Source organism: Prunus mume, linkage group LG6 (assembly GCF_029339155.1).
Source record: "Prunus mume cultivar Tortuosa linkage group LG6, ASM2933915v1, whole genome shotgun sequence".
NCBI classification, from domain to species: domain Eukaryota; kingdom Viridiplantae; phylum Streptophyta; class Magnoliopsida; order Rosales; family Rosaceae; genus Prunus; species Prunus mume.
In genome coordinates, this window is record NC_142703.1 from 13520360 (window position 1) to 13538548 (window position 18189).

An 18189-nucleotide genomic window follows, 5' to 3' on the forward strand; every position below is an offset into this window, starting at 1 on the left:
TCTCTTTGAAGTGGCTAACCAAAAGGCAACACTAGAACGAATTTTCTCAATGCTAGTGTTGATAACATGCAACCATCCTTAACAATCAAGTTCAACATATGTGCACAACAACGCATGTGAAACAAACTTCCATCCAACAACAGTGAGCTAGAAATTTTTTCTAACAATGTTTCAATCATGGAATCATTAGATGTGCAATTATCTACAGTCAAAGTGGATAACTTACGATCAATGTTCCAATCTAGCAAACAATCCATCAAAGCACTAGCAAGAGTCTCAGTTGTATGTGGACATGGCACATATATAAATCTAGTACCCAAAAAAAAAAAAAGACAAATTAAGTACATAAGCTATAATAGGCATTTAAAATGAAACATATGTTAAAAGTTTTATTTTCATTACCTCACACGTCGACTTTGCAAGTTCCAAGATTCATCAATGAAATGAGATGTGACAGCCATAAACCCTTTCTTTTGGTTATTTGAGGTCTACATATCAGTTGTAATTGCAATTCTATTTTGATTTGTCTCCAACAACTTCATTGTTCTTTCTCTCTCATACTCAAATATTTTAAAGATGTCACCCTTAATTGTGTTTCGAGAAACCATCTTAAACAAGAGTTGCAAAGCCATTGAATATCTTCTAAAATCAACATGTTCAACCATGGACATCGGGTACTTATGCAAAATAATCATACAAGCAAGCTCCTTCCTTGCATTTTGTTGATCAAAATTATACGTACCAAGCTTGACACCCCCATCATTTGATTTAGTAGGATGCAACAAAGACTGCTCTATATCTCTTTGCTTCCCAAAAAGACATATTTTGAAACGATCATGCAAATGTGTAGTTCCATTTTTGCTTCCAGCCGATAGCTTTTTCCCACAGTTATTGCACACTACTTTCCACACATCTTCAATCTTTTGTTTTTTAAAATGATTCCAAACAACATATCTTAACTTTCTCTTATTTTGACTGTTATCATCACGCCCACCAGAATCTTGGTTTGGTTCTTCATCAGTTGATTGTGCAGTGTGTTCTTGGTTTTCATCCTCATTCTCAACTCTTATTGAGCATTCAATTGGTGTCTTCACATTTGGAAAATCTTGTTGTTGAGTACCACCGTCAAAGTCCAAAATGTTCTTATTATCAATGTCCATCTATGAATAGGATGTTCAAGAAATCTATTAATAGGTAAAATATGACGAATAATTGTCTAAGCATAAACTAAGATATAATATTGGTAATTCTTATTTCAACTATCAAATTTAGTAATATATTAATATATGTTTTTACCTACAGTGATCATATTAGATGATATAAGAACTAAAAATAGAACAAAAAAAATATATTGTCAATGGTTAAAAGTTGGAATCGAGTACCTAGGATAGTGGTGCTTGCAGTATGTTGATAATCTGCTCCTCTGACTTTGAAAGAAGGCAGGGTGCAAGTGATCCAAATTTATGTGGGAGAGAGAGAGCCTAGATGTTGGCTCTGTAAGATGTATAAACAACAACTAGGGCAATACTGAAATCTCTATAATAATATATTTATATATAATAAAGGGCAATGAACTCCTATTTTATCTTACACTCCTTTTTTAGTTATAAGTGTATATAAAATTATCACCACTCATAATAAATATTCCTATTATTATAGAAAGCCATATGTCGGCTGATTTGATTTCCTATTAATCCATATTCGCATAGTTGAAGTTGAAGAGACTTCCTATTACTAAAGAGCTTTCCTATTATTATATATAATATAATAATAGGAAATCCCTTTATTAATATATATATAGTGTATATATATATATATAATCTTAACGGGTCGAATTCGGGTTGGGGATTAAAATATCATCCCCGCCCCTTCCCGATCACCATACCCAATAATATCCCCATACCCGTCCCCATACCCCTTTTTGGTCCTTCATACCCGACCCATTAGGGTTGAAGCCCCGCGAAGACCCTTACCCGCTGGAAAAATTGCCATCCCTAGTTTTGGTTGATAAAAATAAAGAGAATACATATGGTGCGTTGATTTGAATTATGTATGGTTGTTCTTATTATGATTTTTTGACTCATTAGATAGCTACAAATTTGATAGGTGTGCAATAGCTCTGATGAGGGTAGAGATTTTGGAGCCGATATTTCTAAAAGAAAGAAAGAGAGAAAAAAAAGAGAGTAACAGTTCACTAGTAGAGACACATGTAACTCAAAAAACCATTAAGATTATAAATAATTGAAAAAAGCTTTTTTTTTTGTCACTGTAACATTAGAAATTGATGTAAGTGGACGACAAATTTATATCTTGTGACATAAATTTTCTTATACAAGCCATATTGAGGGAGGGTGGAATCGAACTTAGGACCTCGAATGCAGAGTAAATGCTCTTAACTATTTCAGTTACAAGTCCTTTGTCCTTTACATCCAATGATATAATATTAACAAATAAACGCACATTATAACATGAGTTTGTTCATTTGAATTCTTATAAAAAAGAATATGGCTAAATTAGAAACGAATAGTGGGTGACACCAAATACTAGAGTATGGTGATTTTCTTTTTCATGAACAAAGGGGATTAGGACCAGAAGACAGGTTTAAAAATAGCATATAGACGCCTAGAAGAAAGGAGGAATGAGGAACAACAGACACAACTGAAGGAAAAACAAAAGACATATTATAAAGACAGCCAAAGAAAAAAAAAATAGTAAATTTGGCTTACACCCTTTAAATTCAATTTGCAATACCTAAAACCCTTCATTTTTTGAAACAATTTGTATAAGTAAAAACCCATGACTAGGAGTTACCTAATTAAGCATAAAATCGGATAGTACCCCCAACTAAGCCATTATTGGTAGGACACCAAATATCTCCAAATGGTTGTAATAGATGTAGGAATTAATTTTGGAACATTTTAAAAAAAATTAACAATAAATTCAAATTTGGGTATTGGTTTGTTTAATAAAATGTGTTATTTTCTTTTATGAATTATACATGACTAATAATCCACTTTATAATTGTTTATGAATAAAACTATACATACTAATTATTTGAAAAAATAATGTACCTATTTGTTTTATGAAAAATATAATTTACCTAGTATGAAAAGTGTACATAATTATCTATTCCAATATACCTACATTAATTTTAATGAACAAAGGGGATTAGTCATCCAATGTACCTACCATTTGAAGACGAATAAAGTACCTATTATTTATCTAAATAATGTACCTATTTTCTACTATAAATAATATAGCCTTTTCTCTGAATAAAGTACCTATTATTTGTTTAAACAATTTTTAAATGAACCTATTTTCTCTCTCCAAATAACTTACCAATTTTTTTCCTCTAATAATGTACCTATCTTTCCTCTTCAAATAATGTACCCATATAGACGCCTAGAAGAAAGTAAATAATATACCTATATTTTATATGAGGCCAACTAAATCATGAGAGGAACTAAAAGAAATGGGGTGATTGAATGCTATTAATAGGGAGTATATTAATTACAATTACAGTTAATGAAATGCTGAAGGAAAAACAAAAGACTTATATTACATTTAAAGATTTGGGTTTTCACGTAGTTATATAGATAGATGGGTTTGTGTCTAGGGATATCAGTTGTATGGGCTTATATTGGAGTTCTCAAAAAAAAAAAAGATAAAAAAAAAAATTCATCAGAAAGAAAGAACAGAAAAGAAGAACACACTTTTTTAAGGAAAAAAAAAAAGGAAACTACCAAAGAAATTGTCTCCCACGTTATTGTGAGTAAAACTTGGTATGGACGCATTCCAAGCACAAAATATGTGACACCACAAATTTCTATGGATCTCTTCTTTCTTTTCTTTATTTGGGCCCCCCTCTATGGCTATCTACAGAATCCAAAAAAAATAATATTCAACCCTCCCATTTTTAAGGGCCTATTTTGGAAGACCCTCTTTGCGGACACAAACTTGCATGTGTCTCTATAAATATGCACAATCCCATGCCCCCTTTCAATCAACATCTAACAATCCAACCTTCTCTACTACAAAGAAAAGACCTTAAACTTCTCATATCAAGAAACAAAAATGGCGTTCAACACTAAGCTTCTTTTGGCCATCTGCTGCGTCGCATTGGTCTTCACTCTTGTCTCTGCAAACATTTCCAAAGAAGAGATCGATGGCTTCGTTGAGGAGCACAACAAGGCTCGTAAAGAGGTCGGCAACAAACCCCTCAAGTGGAACACGACCTTGGCCCAGTATGCCCAAGAATATGCCGATAAAAGAGTTGGCGACTGCGCCATGGAGCACTCAATGGGACGTTGGGGTGAGAACTTGGCCTCCGGCGACGGCATGAGCGGCGCAGCTGCCACCAAGTATTGGGTCACTGAGAAGGAGTTGTATGACGAAAAGTCCAACAAATGCCTCAAAAGCGAAGACGAATGTGGTCACTACCTTGCTGTGGTATGGGGCAAAACCACCGAGGTCGGATGTGGCATTTCAAAGTGCAACAATGGACAGAACTATGTGGTTTGCAGCTACGATCCCATGTACCAGCCCGAGGACGAGCGCCCCTACTAGACAATGTATGTGTGCTTGCGTGCACACACGCTCACCTACACGTGACTAGCACTTGACATGATATTGTGAAAGGTTGCAAGAGAAAGAATAAATAAAAAAGGAAAAGAATAATATAATTTCAGTTTTGTAAAATCTAACCGAAATATTATCTCATTCTCTTCATGTTTTTTTGTCAATCTCTCTCTTTCTGAAATATTATCTCATTACCTCATTCTTTCATTTTTGGATTAAAACCCTTGGTCAAGATTGTGGTTTCAGTGATTATAGATTTTGAAAATTTGAATGTTTTCATTGTTGTAATTATATTTCACCAATTATGTATGTTTATTTTTTCATCTTAAGTGAGAAATCTATTACTTTGGTAAGAAACTTGAGTCAAAATAACCACACGTATTTTCTTTTGAATGTTTGCTATTTCCACCCCATGTCCTATTTGAAGGAAGTTGAGATTTTATCCTAAAACTAATTTGCAATGGGGGGACTAACCCAAATCCTTATAAGTCCTTGCAAGGTTTTTTAACTTTCCAATGTGGGACGTTTTATCTTCACATTCTCACACGCCCCCACTCGTGTGTTGAATTTTCAAGCCTAGCACGTGGACAACACATTTTGGGTGACATGGAGCACGTGTGGCCATTGTGCTTTCACACGCTCTGATGCCATGAAGAAAGTTGAGGTTCCACCCCAAAACTAATTGGAAATGGGGCGAGTAACCCAACTCCTTATAAGCCATTGCAAGGTCTTCTAACTTTCCAATGTGAGACTTTTTACCTTCACATTCTCACACTATTTCCCCACCCACCTTATCTTCCCTCCCACCATGTAAATTTGATAAAACACAATCTTACCTTTTCACCCAGCATTATTCCTAAAATACCGTAGCCCACTATTATTTCAAATAAAATTTATAAAAATGAGAATTTTAAAAAAAGAGTTAGAGCACTTCTAGCGCTAAGTCCAGACCTAACAAAAGGTTGCCAGGCCAAGAAATGCTCCTCAAGCGGTACAAAACAACCCAGGCAAGGCATGGACTCAACCAAGCCCGATAGGCAATAATAACCCGAGCTATTGCCTAAGAGCTGTGACGTCAACAACGAAATTTTTTTTAAAAAGTTGAAAATTTTTTTAAAAAATCCGAAAATTATAAAAAATTGAGAATATTTTTTTTTTATATACATACCTAGCAATTTTTTTTTTACATAATTATTAATCTCATTCATATAAATTAAATTAATCTCATTTGAATAGTAATTGTTCCTTCGGTTGCCATAGCAATGGGTGGAAAAGCAACAAAAAGATTGCTAGGGCAGATACTATTCACGTGAAGAGTAATTGCCCTTGTCTCCCCCAGACTTTTGCCATGACAAATGGGTGAAAGTTCTTGAGAAAGGAAAAATCCAGCTGCTAACTACGGCTCCAACAAATGTGTTGGGGATGAATGCGGGCATTATACTCAGGTGGTTTGGCGTAACTCGGTTTGACAGATCAACCCCGAATTCCTCGGAACCCAAGACAAATCCTGTGCAATTCTCGACATCACACCGATGTCGGGCTCACTTATGAAACTATATCCTCTTTTGCCATAAAGGAATAAGGGCACGAGACTTTCTACCGAAATTTCGGCATAGTCTCCCCTGTAAATTGAACATTTCCCAAATTTCAACCAGCACAAAATTCATAATTTAATATCCCAATAGGCAGCACGCACAATATAATTTCATGCAATTCATATCGGCCTCCGGCCTTCACACAATCCGAAACAAAACAACCAACAAAACCCTTAAGTGAAATAATGCCTTAAGCAAGGTAATTAATAAACACAAATATAATTATTAAGGCCAAATGCAAGGAAAAACAGACACAACTTAAGGAAAAACAAAAGACATATTACTCAAGGCACCCAATAATGTTCTACCCTGTTATTTCTTCTCTCCATCTTATCCATTAGAAGAAGACAAAAGGAAAAAAAAAAAAAAACTAGTTCACCTGAAAAGAAGAAAAGAAAAGAAGAAAAGAAAATACGAACTTACTTTTTTAAGATTAAAAAAAAAAAGGGAACTCTCCAAAGAAATTGTCTTCCCTCCTTGTTGTGAGTAAAACTTGGTATGGACGCATTCCAAGCACAAAAGATGTGACACCACAAATTTCTATGGATCTCTTCTTTCTTTTCTTTATTTGGGCCCCCCTCTATGGCTATCTACAGAATCCAAAAAAAATAATATTCAACCCTCCCATTTTTAAGGGCCTATTTTCGAAGACCCTCTTTGCGGACACAAACTTGCCTATGTCTCTATAAATATGCACAATCCCATGCCCCCTTTCAATCAACATCTAACAATCCAACCTTCTCTACTACAAAGAAAAGACCTTAAACTTCTCATATCAAGAAACAAAAATGGCGTTCAACACTAAGCTTCTTTTGGCCATCTGCTGCGTCGCATTGGTCTTCACTCTTGTCTCTGCAAACATTTCCAAAGAAGAGATCGATGGCTTCGTTGAGGAGCACAACAAGGCTCGTAAAGAGGTCGGCAACAAACCCCTCAAGTGGAACACGACCTTGGCCCAGTATGCCCAAGAATATGCCGATAAAAGAGTTGGCGACTGCGCCATGGAGCACTCAATGGGACGTTGGGGTGAGAACTTGGCCTCCGGCGACGGCATGAGCGGCGCAGCTGCCACCAAGTATTGGGTCACTGAGAAGGAGTTGTATGACGAAAAGTCCAACAAATGCCTCAAAAGCAAAGATGAATGTGGTCACTACCTTGCTGTGGTATGGGGCAAAACCACCGAGGTCGGATGTGGCATTTCAAAGTGCAAGGATGGAAAGAACTATGTCGTTTGCAGCTACGATCCCATGTACCAGCCCGAGGACGAGCGCCCGTACTAAACGATGTATGTACGCACACCTACATGAGGCCTGTTGAGAGGTCCCATGTTGTTGTTTTTCTTTTGCGAGCGCCCGTACTTGATATGGTATTGTGAGAGGTGACAAGAGAATGGATAAAAAATGAAAAAGAATAATATTATTTCATTTTTGTAATTTCTAACTAAATATTATCTCATTCTCTTTATTTTATTTTATTTTGTGGTCAATCTCAATCGTCCAATGCCTCCCCATCTCGTATTTGTCTTTAATTTAAAAAATTATATGTGACAAATGTGATATCAAGAGGATGTTAAGTGTATGTTTGGTATTTTGTTTGAATTCAACTTTTTAAACTTTAAAAAAATAAATTGAGTCCAAAATTCAAAAAATATGTTTGGTAGACCTAGTTACTCAAAAATAACTCAAAACCACACAAATACTTAAAAACCAAAAAAAAATCTGTTTTTTAAGAATTTTTACTACAAACTGTTTTTAATCTTAAAATATGGATTTTAGAACTCCTTGTTTTTAAAGTTTGAGTTCCCTCATTGAATACCAAACAAGTTTTTGAATCTTAAAATTTTGATTTTAGAACTCTTTATTACTTGAATAGATAAGCCACCCTTTTCTTGTTCATGGTTCATGTGTTTGCATGCATCTTTATGTATATATGAGAAATTGAGATTTGTAGAAAATTTTTGAATTTCATACTTGAATAGATACTTTCCACAACAAACGAACTTTCAACAACTGTTGTTCTCAATAACCACCCTTTTCTTGTTCATGGTGCATGTGTTTGCATGCACCGTTTCTTTATGTATATATGAGATTTTTTGAATTTAGAATTGAGATTGTGTAGACCAGTGATTTGATTCAAAAGAAACCAAAACAGTGGTTGTTGTATTTTGAGCAAAAAAATCAGGTCTGAGCTAACATAATTGGTCATCACATAATCTTCATCAATTTGATTTTGTGTATATGTACAATCATTTGTTTTACTCCACTAACAAGATATCAAAAATAAGACTTAGCCAAGTCTCTAATAAAAAAGCAGTCTTAATAAACATTTAGTTTCCATTCAAATTAATTTATAAATGTACTATTCTACCAGACATGGATATTTAGTACCTTAGATGCAAATTCCAAATTTTTATCTTCAATAATCTCCTTCATATAACGCATCACAAAATATCCACACTCCGTATTGTTGGTTGTTTAGGAGTTCCCTGCACATAATTATTGTTGAATTGTAAGACATGATTAACAATCAATATAAGCTTCATAAGAAATAACAAATGGATCATTTATCCTATACTAGATGGGGACTTACCATTAACATAATCCACTGCGGTGTTTTTCTTCCTTTTCTATTCCTTTTCACATTCAACACTTCAATGGGAGAATGACAAGCTAATAGATAAAATAATTTCATAAAACTTTCAATTGAAGTTGAATTAAATAAAAATAACTTGGACAAACATACGTGTTTACTTGTTTCCATTCCTCGTCAATCATTTATGATCCATGAAATAAACGGTCCAATGATTTCTGCCAACATAGTGTTGTAAATCCATCATAGGGCAACCGATTCATTTTTTCACATTATTTTATTTCTAAGTAATTAGATTCTCATAGCACGGACCCAGAGTTGTTTCTGGTCTTGATGAAAAGTTGCCATATGATCTTTAACTAATGTCTCTCAGGGTATCATGCTTAAACGTTTTCAGCACCTCAACCTGTGCATTGTATCATGTAGAGTACAGACCTAAAGTAAGTGATGCGTTGTAATATGGCCCTTTCAACAACGCACTGTTTTGCTCAATATTTGAGCAGATTATAATGTTTATGTACATTTGGAAACATAACCAATGGGCCATAGGGGGAGGAGACAAAAGAAAAGAGGCTGCAATATTTGTATATACAATACAGGCCTTTTATTTGGTGTTATCAATAATTACCAAACTATATTTTTATTTGGTGTTATCAATATTTGCAAAAAATGTCATAAAAAAAATCTGGAAATGGCACAAATATTCAAATGCAGATAAAGAGACCAAAACTAAATTCAAGGTTTGAAGACTATACCTCGGTTTGAATGCAAAGCAAGAGTGATATCAACTCTCAACTCAAGTGAAGGGTTTGAAGGCGCAGGAGGAGCAAAGCAATAAACACGAGCGGCATGGCTCGGGAAACAACTATCTCTGCAGCCACTCTACTTTTTGGTTTTTTCTTTTAGGCTAAAAACTACACAACAATCTCTGCAAAACTACCAACAACTGTAAACTGCAAATCTTATGGAGATTATTAGAGAGGGAGGCAAGGAAATTAAGAATGTATTATTTTTTGGGTTGTAAATTTTGTAGTTTAGGAAGCCCAAGTCAGTTTGAAAACGTAACTATAAATAATAGATAAATGGAGAAAAAAAAAAAAAAAAAAAAGGGAGTGGGGGAAATGAAGTCACCTCAAAAAGTGCAGTTGAAGGTGCCTATAGAAACGCATCAAATATGAACTGCTGTAGTTTTACTCCCATTGTATGTCCATGGAAAGAAGGAATTTTCTTCTGAGCAAGATAGTAAGTGCATTCACGATAACATGTTTGCAACAATATCATTAGAATAGCTAAAACTATGGATGAGAAACTCAGCAATATGGTTCACTTTTCTTATCCATTTCTAACAAGCTAGACATGATTATCACTATTGGTACAATACAATCATTAAATATTAATTGTTTATTTTTTCTTTAACATTTGAAACTAGCACTCAGATCTCTCTTTTATAGAAACAATTCCAAACAACCCTTTTTTTTTCTAGAAAAAATTGCCCTCACGCCATTGTTCTTGGAAAAGAAAATACAAAATAACCCCTCCTTTATCCCTTGCATATCCATCATGTATCCATGTAGTCATGCCTACAATCCATCATGTATCCTATTTTAAACTTGATTAGGTAACTAGCTGAGGTGGATCATAGTCATTGTGTTTTACTTATAAAAAGTTTTTATTTATAGAAAAATAAAATGATGGATTGTAGGTATGACAAAAATAGTTTGAAGGGAAAAAACAAAATTTACTAAAAATAATACGGCTGTTGCTATCCAGCTTGTTCAGTAGCATGATTCTCTTACTTTGCACCCTCTTGCATCTCTGGTCTCTATTAGTTGTTGGCAGTTAATGCAGCAGCTTGAGAATTACAGCATGCATCATATTTTTAGGGAGAAAAACAGTGTTGCAGATCTTCTGGCTGCTTGGAGTTATAACTTAGATCTTGGTATCTGCGTTTTTTATGAGGCTCCAAGTTGGATTGGAACTTCTTTGGTGGATGATTTGTTAGGGGTGTCTAGGCCCCGGTTGATTTGTGTTGGTTAGTTTGTTTTGTTTGTTTGGGGTTCTCCCCCCCATTTCACCAAAAAAAAAATAGTAAATTGAGCTTAGACCCATAAAATTCATTTTAAATCACCTACAACCCTTTCCTTTAGTTTTCTATGTAAAATACCCAATTTTTTCAAATAATACCCGATGACTAGGATCCAACTAAGCAAGTTACCTAATATAACTTAAAATCTGATTTATTGTATTTTTGGATTCTAAAACTACCCCAGTATTTATAAGTTAATGTGTTATTGGGGGTGTATCTAATGATACCCATTGAATTTGGAAAATATCTTCAAATAGTTGTAATGGATGTAAGAACTAATTTTAGAAACATATTTGAAATTAAATATTAAATTCCATATTAAAGTATTAGTAATCTATTTTTGAATTAATGGTGTTTTCCTTCTATGAATTACGACTAGTAATCTATTTAAAGTAATAATAATTTAAATTCAATACTAGTTTAAAGTATTAATAATTTAAATTCAATATGAAATTTAGGAATTAATGTTGTTTTCTTTTTATGAATTATACAACCAGTATTCTTTTTTATTATAATTTTATGAATAATAGTGTACATTCTAATTATGTTGAAAAATAATTTGATAATCTATTTATTGTTTTGTTTTTAAAACATTTTTTTTTAATGAACCTATTTTTTCTCCAAATATTGTGCCTATTTTTTTTCTTTATTACTTGTTTTATAAAAAAATAATTTGATCATATTTTTATTGTTTGTTTTATGAAAACAATTTTTTTTAAATAAGCCTATTTTTTCTCTCAAAATAATATACTATTTTTTAAATAATGTAATCAAAATAATGTACCTATTTTTTCTCTCAAAATAATGTACCTATATTTTTATACGTATATATTTATATTTTTCATATGTACATTATTGGATATGTAATTTACATATTTTTTTATTTGCAATTTTAAGGGTCATATGTTAGAGGGAATGACAACCAAAAAAAATGGGGTGATTGATATGCTATTAATAGGGAGTTTTAATTACAATTATGGCAGTTAATGAAATGCTTAAAATAAATTATAAATAAAATATGAAGTCTAATGGCAATGATGTAAAAACATAGGAATAATACGACATCTTATATCCTACTGGTCATTTAAATTTGAAATTGGATTTTACACATAGATTTATAGAATGATGGATATATGTCTAGGAAATAGAAATTGTAGGGACCTATATTGGACAAACCCAAAAAAAAAATAGTTTAAAGGGAAAAAACAAAATTTACTAAAAATAATAATTCAACCCTCCCACTTTTAAGGGCCTATTTTGGAACACCCTCTTTGCGGACACAAACTTGTCTGTCTCTATATATATGCACAATCCCATGTCCCCTTTCAATCAACATCTAACAATACAACCTTCTATACCTTAAACTTCTCATATCAAGAAACAAAAAAAGCGTTCAACATGAAGCTTCTTTTGGCCATCTGTTGCGTCGCATTGGTCTTCACTATTGTCTCTGCAAACATTTCCAAAGAAGAGATTGATGGCTTCGTTGAGGAGCACAACAAGGCTCGTAAAGAGGTCGGCAACAAACCCCTCAAGTGGAACACGACCTTGGCCCAGTATGCCCAAGAATATGCCGATAAAAGAGTTGGCGATTGCGCCATGGAGCACTCAATGGGACGTTGGGGTGAGAACTTGGCCTCCGGCGACGGCATGAGCGGCGCAGCTGCCACCAAGTATTGGGTCACTGAGAAGGAGTTGTATGACGAAAAGTCCAACAAATGCCTCAAAAGCAAAGACGAATGTGGTCACTACCTTGCTGTGGTATGGGGCAAAACCACCGAGGTCGGATGTGGCATTTCAAAGTGCAAGGATGGAAAGAACTATGTCGTTTGCAGCTACGATCCCATGTACCAGCCTGAGGACGAGCGCCCTACTAGATGATGTATGCACGCTCACGTGCGCGCAACCACACCAACACTAGGCCGGTTGAGTGATCCCGTGTTTTTTTTCTCTTTTGGTGAAATTAGAAAAATAAAGTGTAACGGATGTATACAAATACTTCCCCACACTCACAACATTTTTTACATGACTAGCACTTGATATGGTATTGTGAGAGGTGACAAAGTGAATAAAAAATGAAAAAGAATAAGATTATTTCATTTTTTTAATTTCTAAATGAAATATTATCTCATTCTCGTTCTTTTTATTTTCTTTTTCTTTTTTTTGGTCAATCTCTCTCTGTCTGCCTCTCCATCTCGCATTTGTCTTTAATTGACAAATGGAATATCAAAGGGATGTGAAGTGCATGTTTGGTACTCTATTTGAATCCAACTTTTGAAACTTTAAAAATATATATTTAAGTCCAAAACTCAAAAAAATTGTTTGGTAGACCTAGTTTTGAAACCCTAAACTAAAAAATAACTCAAAAATACCCAGATACTTGAAAATATAACAAATCTATTTTATAGAATTTTTTTCAAAGAAACTATTTTCAAGTTGCATACCAAACAAGTTTTTTAATTTTCAAACATGGATTTAGAACTCCTTGTTTTTAAAGTTTGGGTTCCCTCACTGAATACTAAACAAGTTTTTGAATCTTAAAAAATGGGTTTTAGGACTCTTTGTTTTCAAGAAAAATAAAAGTTTTTAAATTCCATACTTGAACAGGATACCAAATGCCACCTAAGATTTTCTTGTTCATGATGTTTGCATGCACTGTTTCTTTATATATATATGAGAATTGTTGAATTGAGATTTGTATACCAATTTGATTGTGGTTGTACAATAACCAAAGGATGGTACTTAGTAAGGACTAACTTGGGCTATAGCCCAGGTATGGCGTTTTTTCTTAGCCCAAAATTTCTAATACAACATCCTTCACATAAAGTAAATTTATCCATTCCATTATAAATATAACAAATCTTATATGATATCTTATACCATTTCAAGTAAGATTAGAACTTCATATGATTGGAAAGCTAAAGTAGAATAGAACACTTGTTGTAAAGGTTGAGATGTCACCTAACTTTATTCAAGATCTCAAAAAAAATTTGGATTAAAACCCGTGGTGATCAAGATTGTGGTTGGCAGTGATTAGAGGTAGGAACTTGGATTTCTTATGTCTTTATAGATTTTGAAAATTTGAATGTGTTCGTTGTAATTATACTTCACTAATTATGTCTATGGTTTTTCTAGTAATGTCTATGTGTTTTTTCTCTTTTTTAAAATCTTTAAGTGAGGGAAGATTCGAATTTGAGACTTTTTTATTTTTAATATTGGAAAGAAAAATACAACTAGACAAAAATGTAATTGGTTTATCCAAAATTTTAATAAAGGACTCATTATCCATTAGTTTGGTAAGAAACATAAAGCTAAACAACCATACGTATTTCCTTTTTGCTACAATGGGCCTAAAAACCAAGAAAACTCGCAAGAGTTTTTCATGCGCTAGACAATGCCAATCTGATATGGGGCAACTCGGGCAGAAGAGAGCCCAAAGTTGTTGCAAGACCAAGAGAGGCAAAACCCTTCAAACGTTTTCCTCTATATCCATATTTAATTGGGAAAAAAAGTCATTTTTGGCCCCTATAGTTTGTCTAATTTTTTTTATTTTGGTTCATGTAGTTTTAATTTTGTCAATTTAACCCTTATAGTTTGATTCTATCGCAATTCAAGGACCCATCTAAATTTCCAGCGAATTTCATCCAAAATTCAATACAAAATACTCCTCCAAGTAAGAGACGCGTGTTTATCAAACTACATGGGTCAAATTGCTAGAATTAAAATTACAAACAAAAGTGAAAATTTAGTCAAACTACATGAACGAAAGGTGACCTTTTTGTCTAATTAATTTGCTTCCTCTTTCATTTCTTTGTATTTTGGAAAGAAGCATAATGCTTTACCCTTTATTTTTAAAAGCCACAAGAAGTTGACAGAGGGGCGATATTACAAGTTCATTTATATCATTCTGGAGTAACGAATACTTTATTTATGAGATAGAGAAGACGAGAGTCAAAACTTTGATCTTCATTGCAAGGCTTAATGTTTGTCATTGCAGCTAAAAATCCTCGCCTAAGTAATGATTATATATTGTAATATAGGATCCAAATCCACTCTCATGAAACGGTGACGCAATCCCACACAAGTCTTATTTGTTCTCCATGCTTATTTATAGAACTTGAGAAACCCTCCCATTTTCAAGGATCCTATATTAATCCTCTGTTCTCCGTGGTTATTTATAGAACTTGAGAAACCCTCCCATTTTCAAGGATCCTATATTTAACCCTCCCAACTATATAAATGCACAATCTCATTTCCCCTTTCAATGAACCTCTATCACTTCAACATTCTCTAATACAATAACATCCGAGACTTTCTCATACCGAGAAACAAAATGGCGTTCAACATCAAGCTTCTTCTGGCCATCTGCTCCGTCGCATTGTTCTTCACTCTTGTCTCTGCAAACCTTCCCAAAGAAGAGATCGATGGCTTCGTGGAGGAACACAACAAGGCCCGCGCCCAGGTCGGCAACCGTCCACTCAAATGGAACGAGACCCTAGCCAAGTATGCTCAAGACTATGCAGACAAGAGAGTTGATGACTGCGCCATGGAGCACTCAATGGGGCCTTATGGTGAGAACTTGGCCTCAGGAGAAGGCATGACTGGAGCAGCTGCCACCAAGTATTGGGTCACTGAGAAGGAGTTTTATGACTACGAGCTAAACAAATGCGTCCGAGACGAATGTGGACATTACCTTGGTGTGATTTGGGGCAAAACCACCGAAGTTGGTTGTGGCATTTCAAAGTGCAAGAATGGACAAAACTATGTCATCTGCAACTATGATCCTGCTTATAATGAGGAGGACCATCCCTACTAGACAATAAATTTACATGTCACACAAACATACGTGCACACCTCGACTAGGCCTGTTTGGCGGTCTTGTATTTTTGTTGTTGAGAAATTAGAGGAAGAAGAACGGTTGTGTTCGAATTTACCTCCTCACCCTCACAACATTCTTTTACGTGACTATTGATTATAAGAGGAGATGGCACATAATAAAAAAGAAGTAAAAAATATTTCATTTTTTGTAAGTTTTTATGTCATTCTCTTTATTTATTTAATTTTCATCAACCTCTCCTAATTAACTCTTGGGCCAGTAATGAACTACTTAATTAACTCGTAATTTTAAGAGGTGAGGACAAGATCCTCATTCGTAATTTTCTTACTCTGAACCCGACCAACCATTTTATGACTTCACCTTTCTTTCTCAAGACCCGTACAACACACACGCACTACACATGGTATGGTAAAGTCCATAAAGAATTTTCCAAAGCAATCATGGTATGGTAAATACTTCATTTCCTTTCCCCTATTTTCCAAAGTTTACTTTTCTTTTCTGGTCTTCCATAGTTTGCGATCAATTTGTTCCCCGAGATTGACGGTTAGCCTTACTTAGACGCTAACTGATCAACTCATATACGTTTTTTTATTTTGTTTTTTTTCTGATAGCAAAGCAACTCATACGTTTTCTAGAGGCATCGATAATATATTTCACAAGCTCTCAAGTATTTTTTTTTATTATATTTCACAAGCACGCTCCATTATTGATAGAATCAGTAACGTATTAGGAACGCTCTTGTATAGTAATGCACATAAATTTCCACATTTACCATAAATACTCCACACCATATGTCTCGTTCTCGCAACCAAAAACTCCTTCATGCATTATCAAACTCTCAAAACCCAACATGCTGTCCGAGATTTTCCTAAGGCTCTGTCCACTCATACCGCAAGAAACTGCCCACAACATCGCTCGAGCAACGTCGGGCCATTGTCATGAGAAGCTACAAGCCTATGCGCAAAACTATGCCAATCAACACATTGGCGACTGCGATCCACTCTGGTGGGCCCTACGGCGAAAACCTTGCCATGAGCACCGGTGACTTGTCGGGCACGGATGCCGTGAGCATGTGGGTGGCGGAGAAGGCCGACTATAACTACGACTCTAACACTTGTGCCGATGGCAAGGTGTGTGGGCATTATACGCAGGTTGTTTGGAGTAACACAGCTCGTTTAGGGTGTGCAAATGTGAGGTGCAAGAATGGAGGTACCTTCATCGGGTGCAACTATGATCCGCCAGGCAACTATATTGGGCAGAAGCCTTACAACTCCAATGCGAACATTCTACCATGCGCCAGGTGCATGGATGCGCCAATAATATTCACCATTGGCAACAATGTTGAGTAGAAGCCTTACTAAACCAACTATATCTGTTCGTCCAAAAAAAAAAAAAAACTGTATTTATGAAGCTATGTTATCAAGAATAACAGGAATTAAGAAGTGATGTTAGATCATCAATTCATTGTATCTTATTCACGGGCATGGTGGATGCTAAACTTAATGGATACTATGGGTGGGCAAAGTGCGGTTCAAGCCGGTTTCTTATAAAATTGGAACTTGAACTGAAAATGAAGACTGATTCGATTTGGTCTGGTTTTGACAAAAATTTCTAGGCAAGACTGAACCAACTCGGACCTGCCCAATTTCGGTTTGGTTCTTGCGATTTCCGATTTTTGGCATGAGCCCAAAATTGTAATATATAATTTTATTTATATTACAGATCTGCCCAAAATTGTATTATATTACAGACCTGCCCAAAATTTAATTATATTACAAACCTACCAATTTGTTCATTATCAAATAGGCCAAGCCCAAATTTAAACTTCCACCAAGCTTTTAACGCATAAAAATCAATCTAACTTCAGCAAATATAAATTATATTCCAACTTCAACAAAATATAAATTACAATCCAAATTCATCAAAATAAATTACAATCCCACTGCAGCAAAATATAAATAAAATATAAGCATGCAAAAACTCCACAAAAGCATGTAGTCCCACGTGTTGCAACTTCATTAAATTCCTCATAACATTTAAAAGTAGCTGGGGCAAACTTGTGAGGTGTGGATGAACTCATAAATCTATATATATAAAAAACATAAACTCATTAAAACATTAGTGAAACATACAAACTGTATAATACATTAATAAAGCATATAAAATTACAAAGAAATACCTAATTCAATGGAATCATAAAACTTCATCTCTTGAATTGTTGGCTCGTATTATAAAGAGGATGTCATCTGACCTTAACCAATTTTGAGAGCAAATTAAGGTCTCCACAATCTTAGGAGTCAAAGAAGCACGAAATGATTTAACTATCCACCATAAAACATGATTCCACCATTGGGATGACAAGCACATCCTTTTAAGAGCCAAACCCGGTAATTTCCATCACTTCAAAACATCGAACAACCACATCTTCAATAGGGCGTATTTATCAATCTCATACTCCAATATCACAACATCATTTGCTCGAGCAATTTTTAATAAATATCCGA

The 18189-nt window shown here is 34.6% G+C and overlaps 4 protein-coding genes, 1 long non-coding RNA gene and 2 pseudogenes across 5 annotated transcripts; 5 read left to right on the forward strand and 2 right to left on the reverse strand.

The window, feature by feature from the left end:
- Positions 1 to 398: 398 nt before the first annotated feature.
- Positions 399 to 1160, reverse strand: LOC148916141 (zinc finger BED domain-containing protein RICESLEEPER 3-like; annotated as a pseudogene).
- Positions 1161 to 4005: 2845 nt separating this feature from the next.
- LOC148916142 (pathogenesis-related protein 1A-like) lies at positions 4006 to 4742 on the forward strand. Its single transcript, XM_089054632.1, has one exon. The coding sequence runs from the start codon at positions 4075 to 4077 to the stop codon at positions 4564 to 4566; it is 492 nt and encodes a 163-aa protein (XP_088910758.1). The 5' UTR covers positions 4006 to 4074; the 3' UTR covers positions 4567 to 4742.
- A 2160-nt stretch (positions 4743 to 6902) lies between these two features.
- Positions 6903 to 7642, forward strand: LOC148916143 (pathogenesis-related protein 1-like). Its single transcript, XM_089054644.1, has one exon. It carries the CDS (start codon positions 6962 to 6964, stop codon positions 7451 to 7453), a length of 492 nt encoding a protein of 163 aa, XP_088910770.1. The 5' UTR covers positions 6903 to 6961; the 3' UTR covers positions 7454 to 7642.
- A 4568-nt stretch (positions 7643 to 12210) lies between these two features.
- On the forward strand, positions 12211 to 12988 carry LOC103335011 (pathogenesis-related protein 1B-like). Its single transcript, XM_008237999.3, has one exon. The coding sequence runs from the start codon at positions 12247 to 12249 to the stop codon at positions 12727 to 12729; it is 483 nt and encodes a 160-aa protein (XP_008236221.2). The 5' UTR covers positions 12211 to 12246; the 3' UTR covers positions 12730 to 12988.
- Positions 12989 to 15020: 2032 nt separating this feature from the next.
- Positions 15021 to 15878, forward strand: LOC103335012 (basic form of pathogenesis-related protein 1-like). Its single transcript, XM_008238000.3, has one exon. The coding sequence runs from the start codon at positions 15182 to 15184 to the stop codon at positions 15662 to 15664; it is 483 nt and encodes a 160-aa protein (XP_008236222.2). The 5' UTR covers positions 15021 to 15181; the 3' UTR covers positions 15665 to 15878.
- Positions 15879 to 16629: 751 nt separating this feature from the next.
- LOC148916144 (pathogenesis-related protein 1 pseudogene) lies at positions 16630 to 17427 on the forward strand (annotated as a pseudogene).
- A 120-nt stretch (positions 17428 to 17547) lies between these two features.
- Positions 17548 to 18006, reverse strand: LOC148916145 (uncharacterized). Its single transcript, XR_016128202.1, has 2 exons — positions 17865 to 18006; positions 17548 to 17769 (listed from the first exon to the last, which is right to left on the reverse strand). It is a non-coding gene; the product is annotated as an uncharacterized LOC148916145 (long non-coding RNA).
- Positions 18007 to 18189: the final 183 nt, after the last annotated feature.

Bases quoted from the DNA above. Each gene is read 5' to 3' on its own strand.
- LOC148916142 (XM_089054632.1), top strand. From the start codon at position 4,075: ATGGCGTTCAACACTAAGCTTCTTTTGGCCATCTGCTGCGTCGCATTG.
- LOC148916143 (XM_089054644.1), top strand. From the start codon at position 6,962: ATGGCGTTCAACACTAAGCTTCTTTTGGCCATCTGCTGCGTCGCATTG.
- LOC103335011 (XM_008237999.3), top strand. From the start codon at position 12,247: ATGAAGCTTCTTTTGGCCATCTGTTGCGTCGCATTGGTCTTCACTATT.
- LOC103335012 (XM_008238000.3), top strand. From the start codon at position 15,182: ATGGCGTTCAACATCAAGCTTCTTCTGGCCATCTGCTCCGTCGCATTG.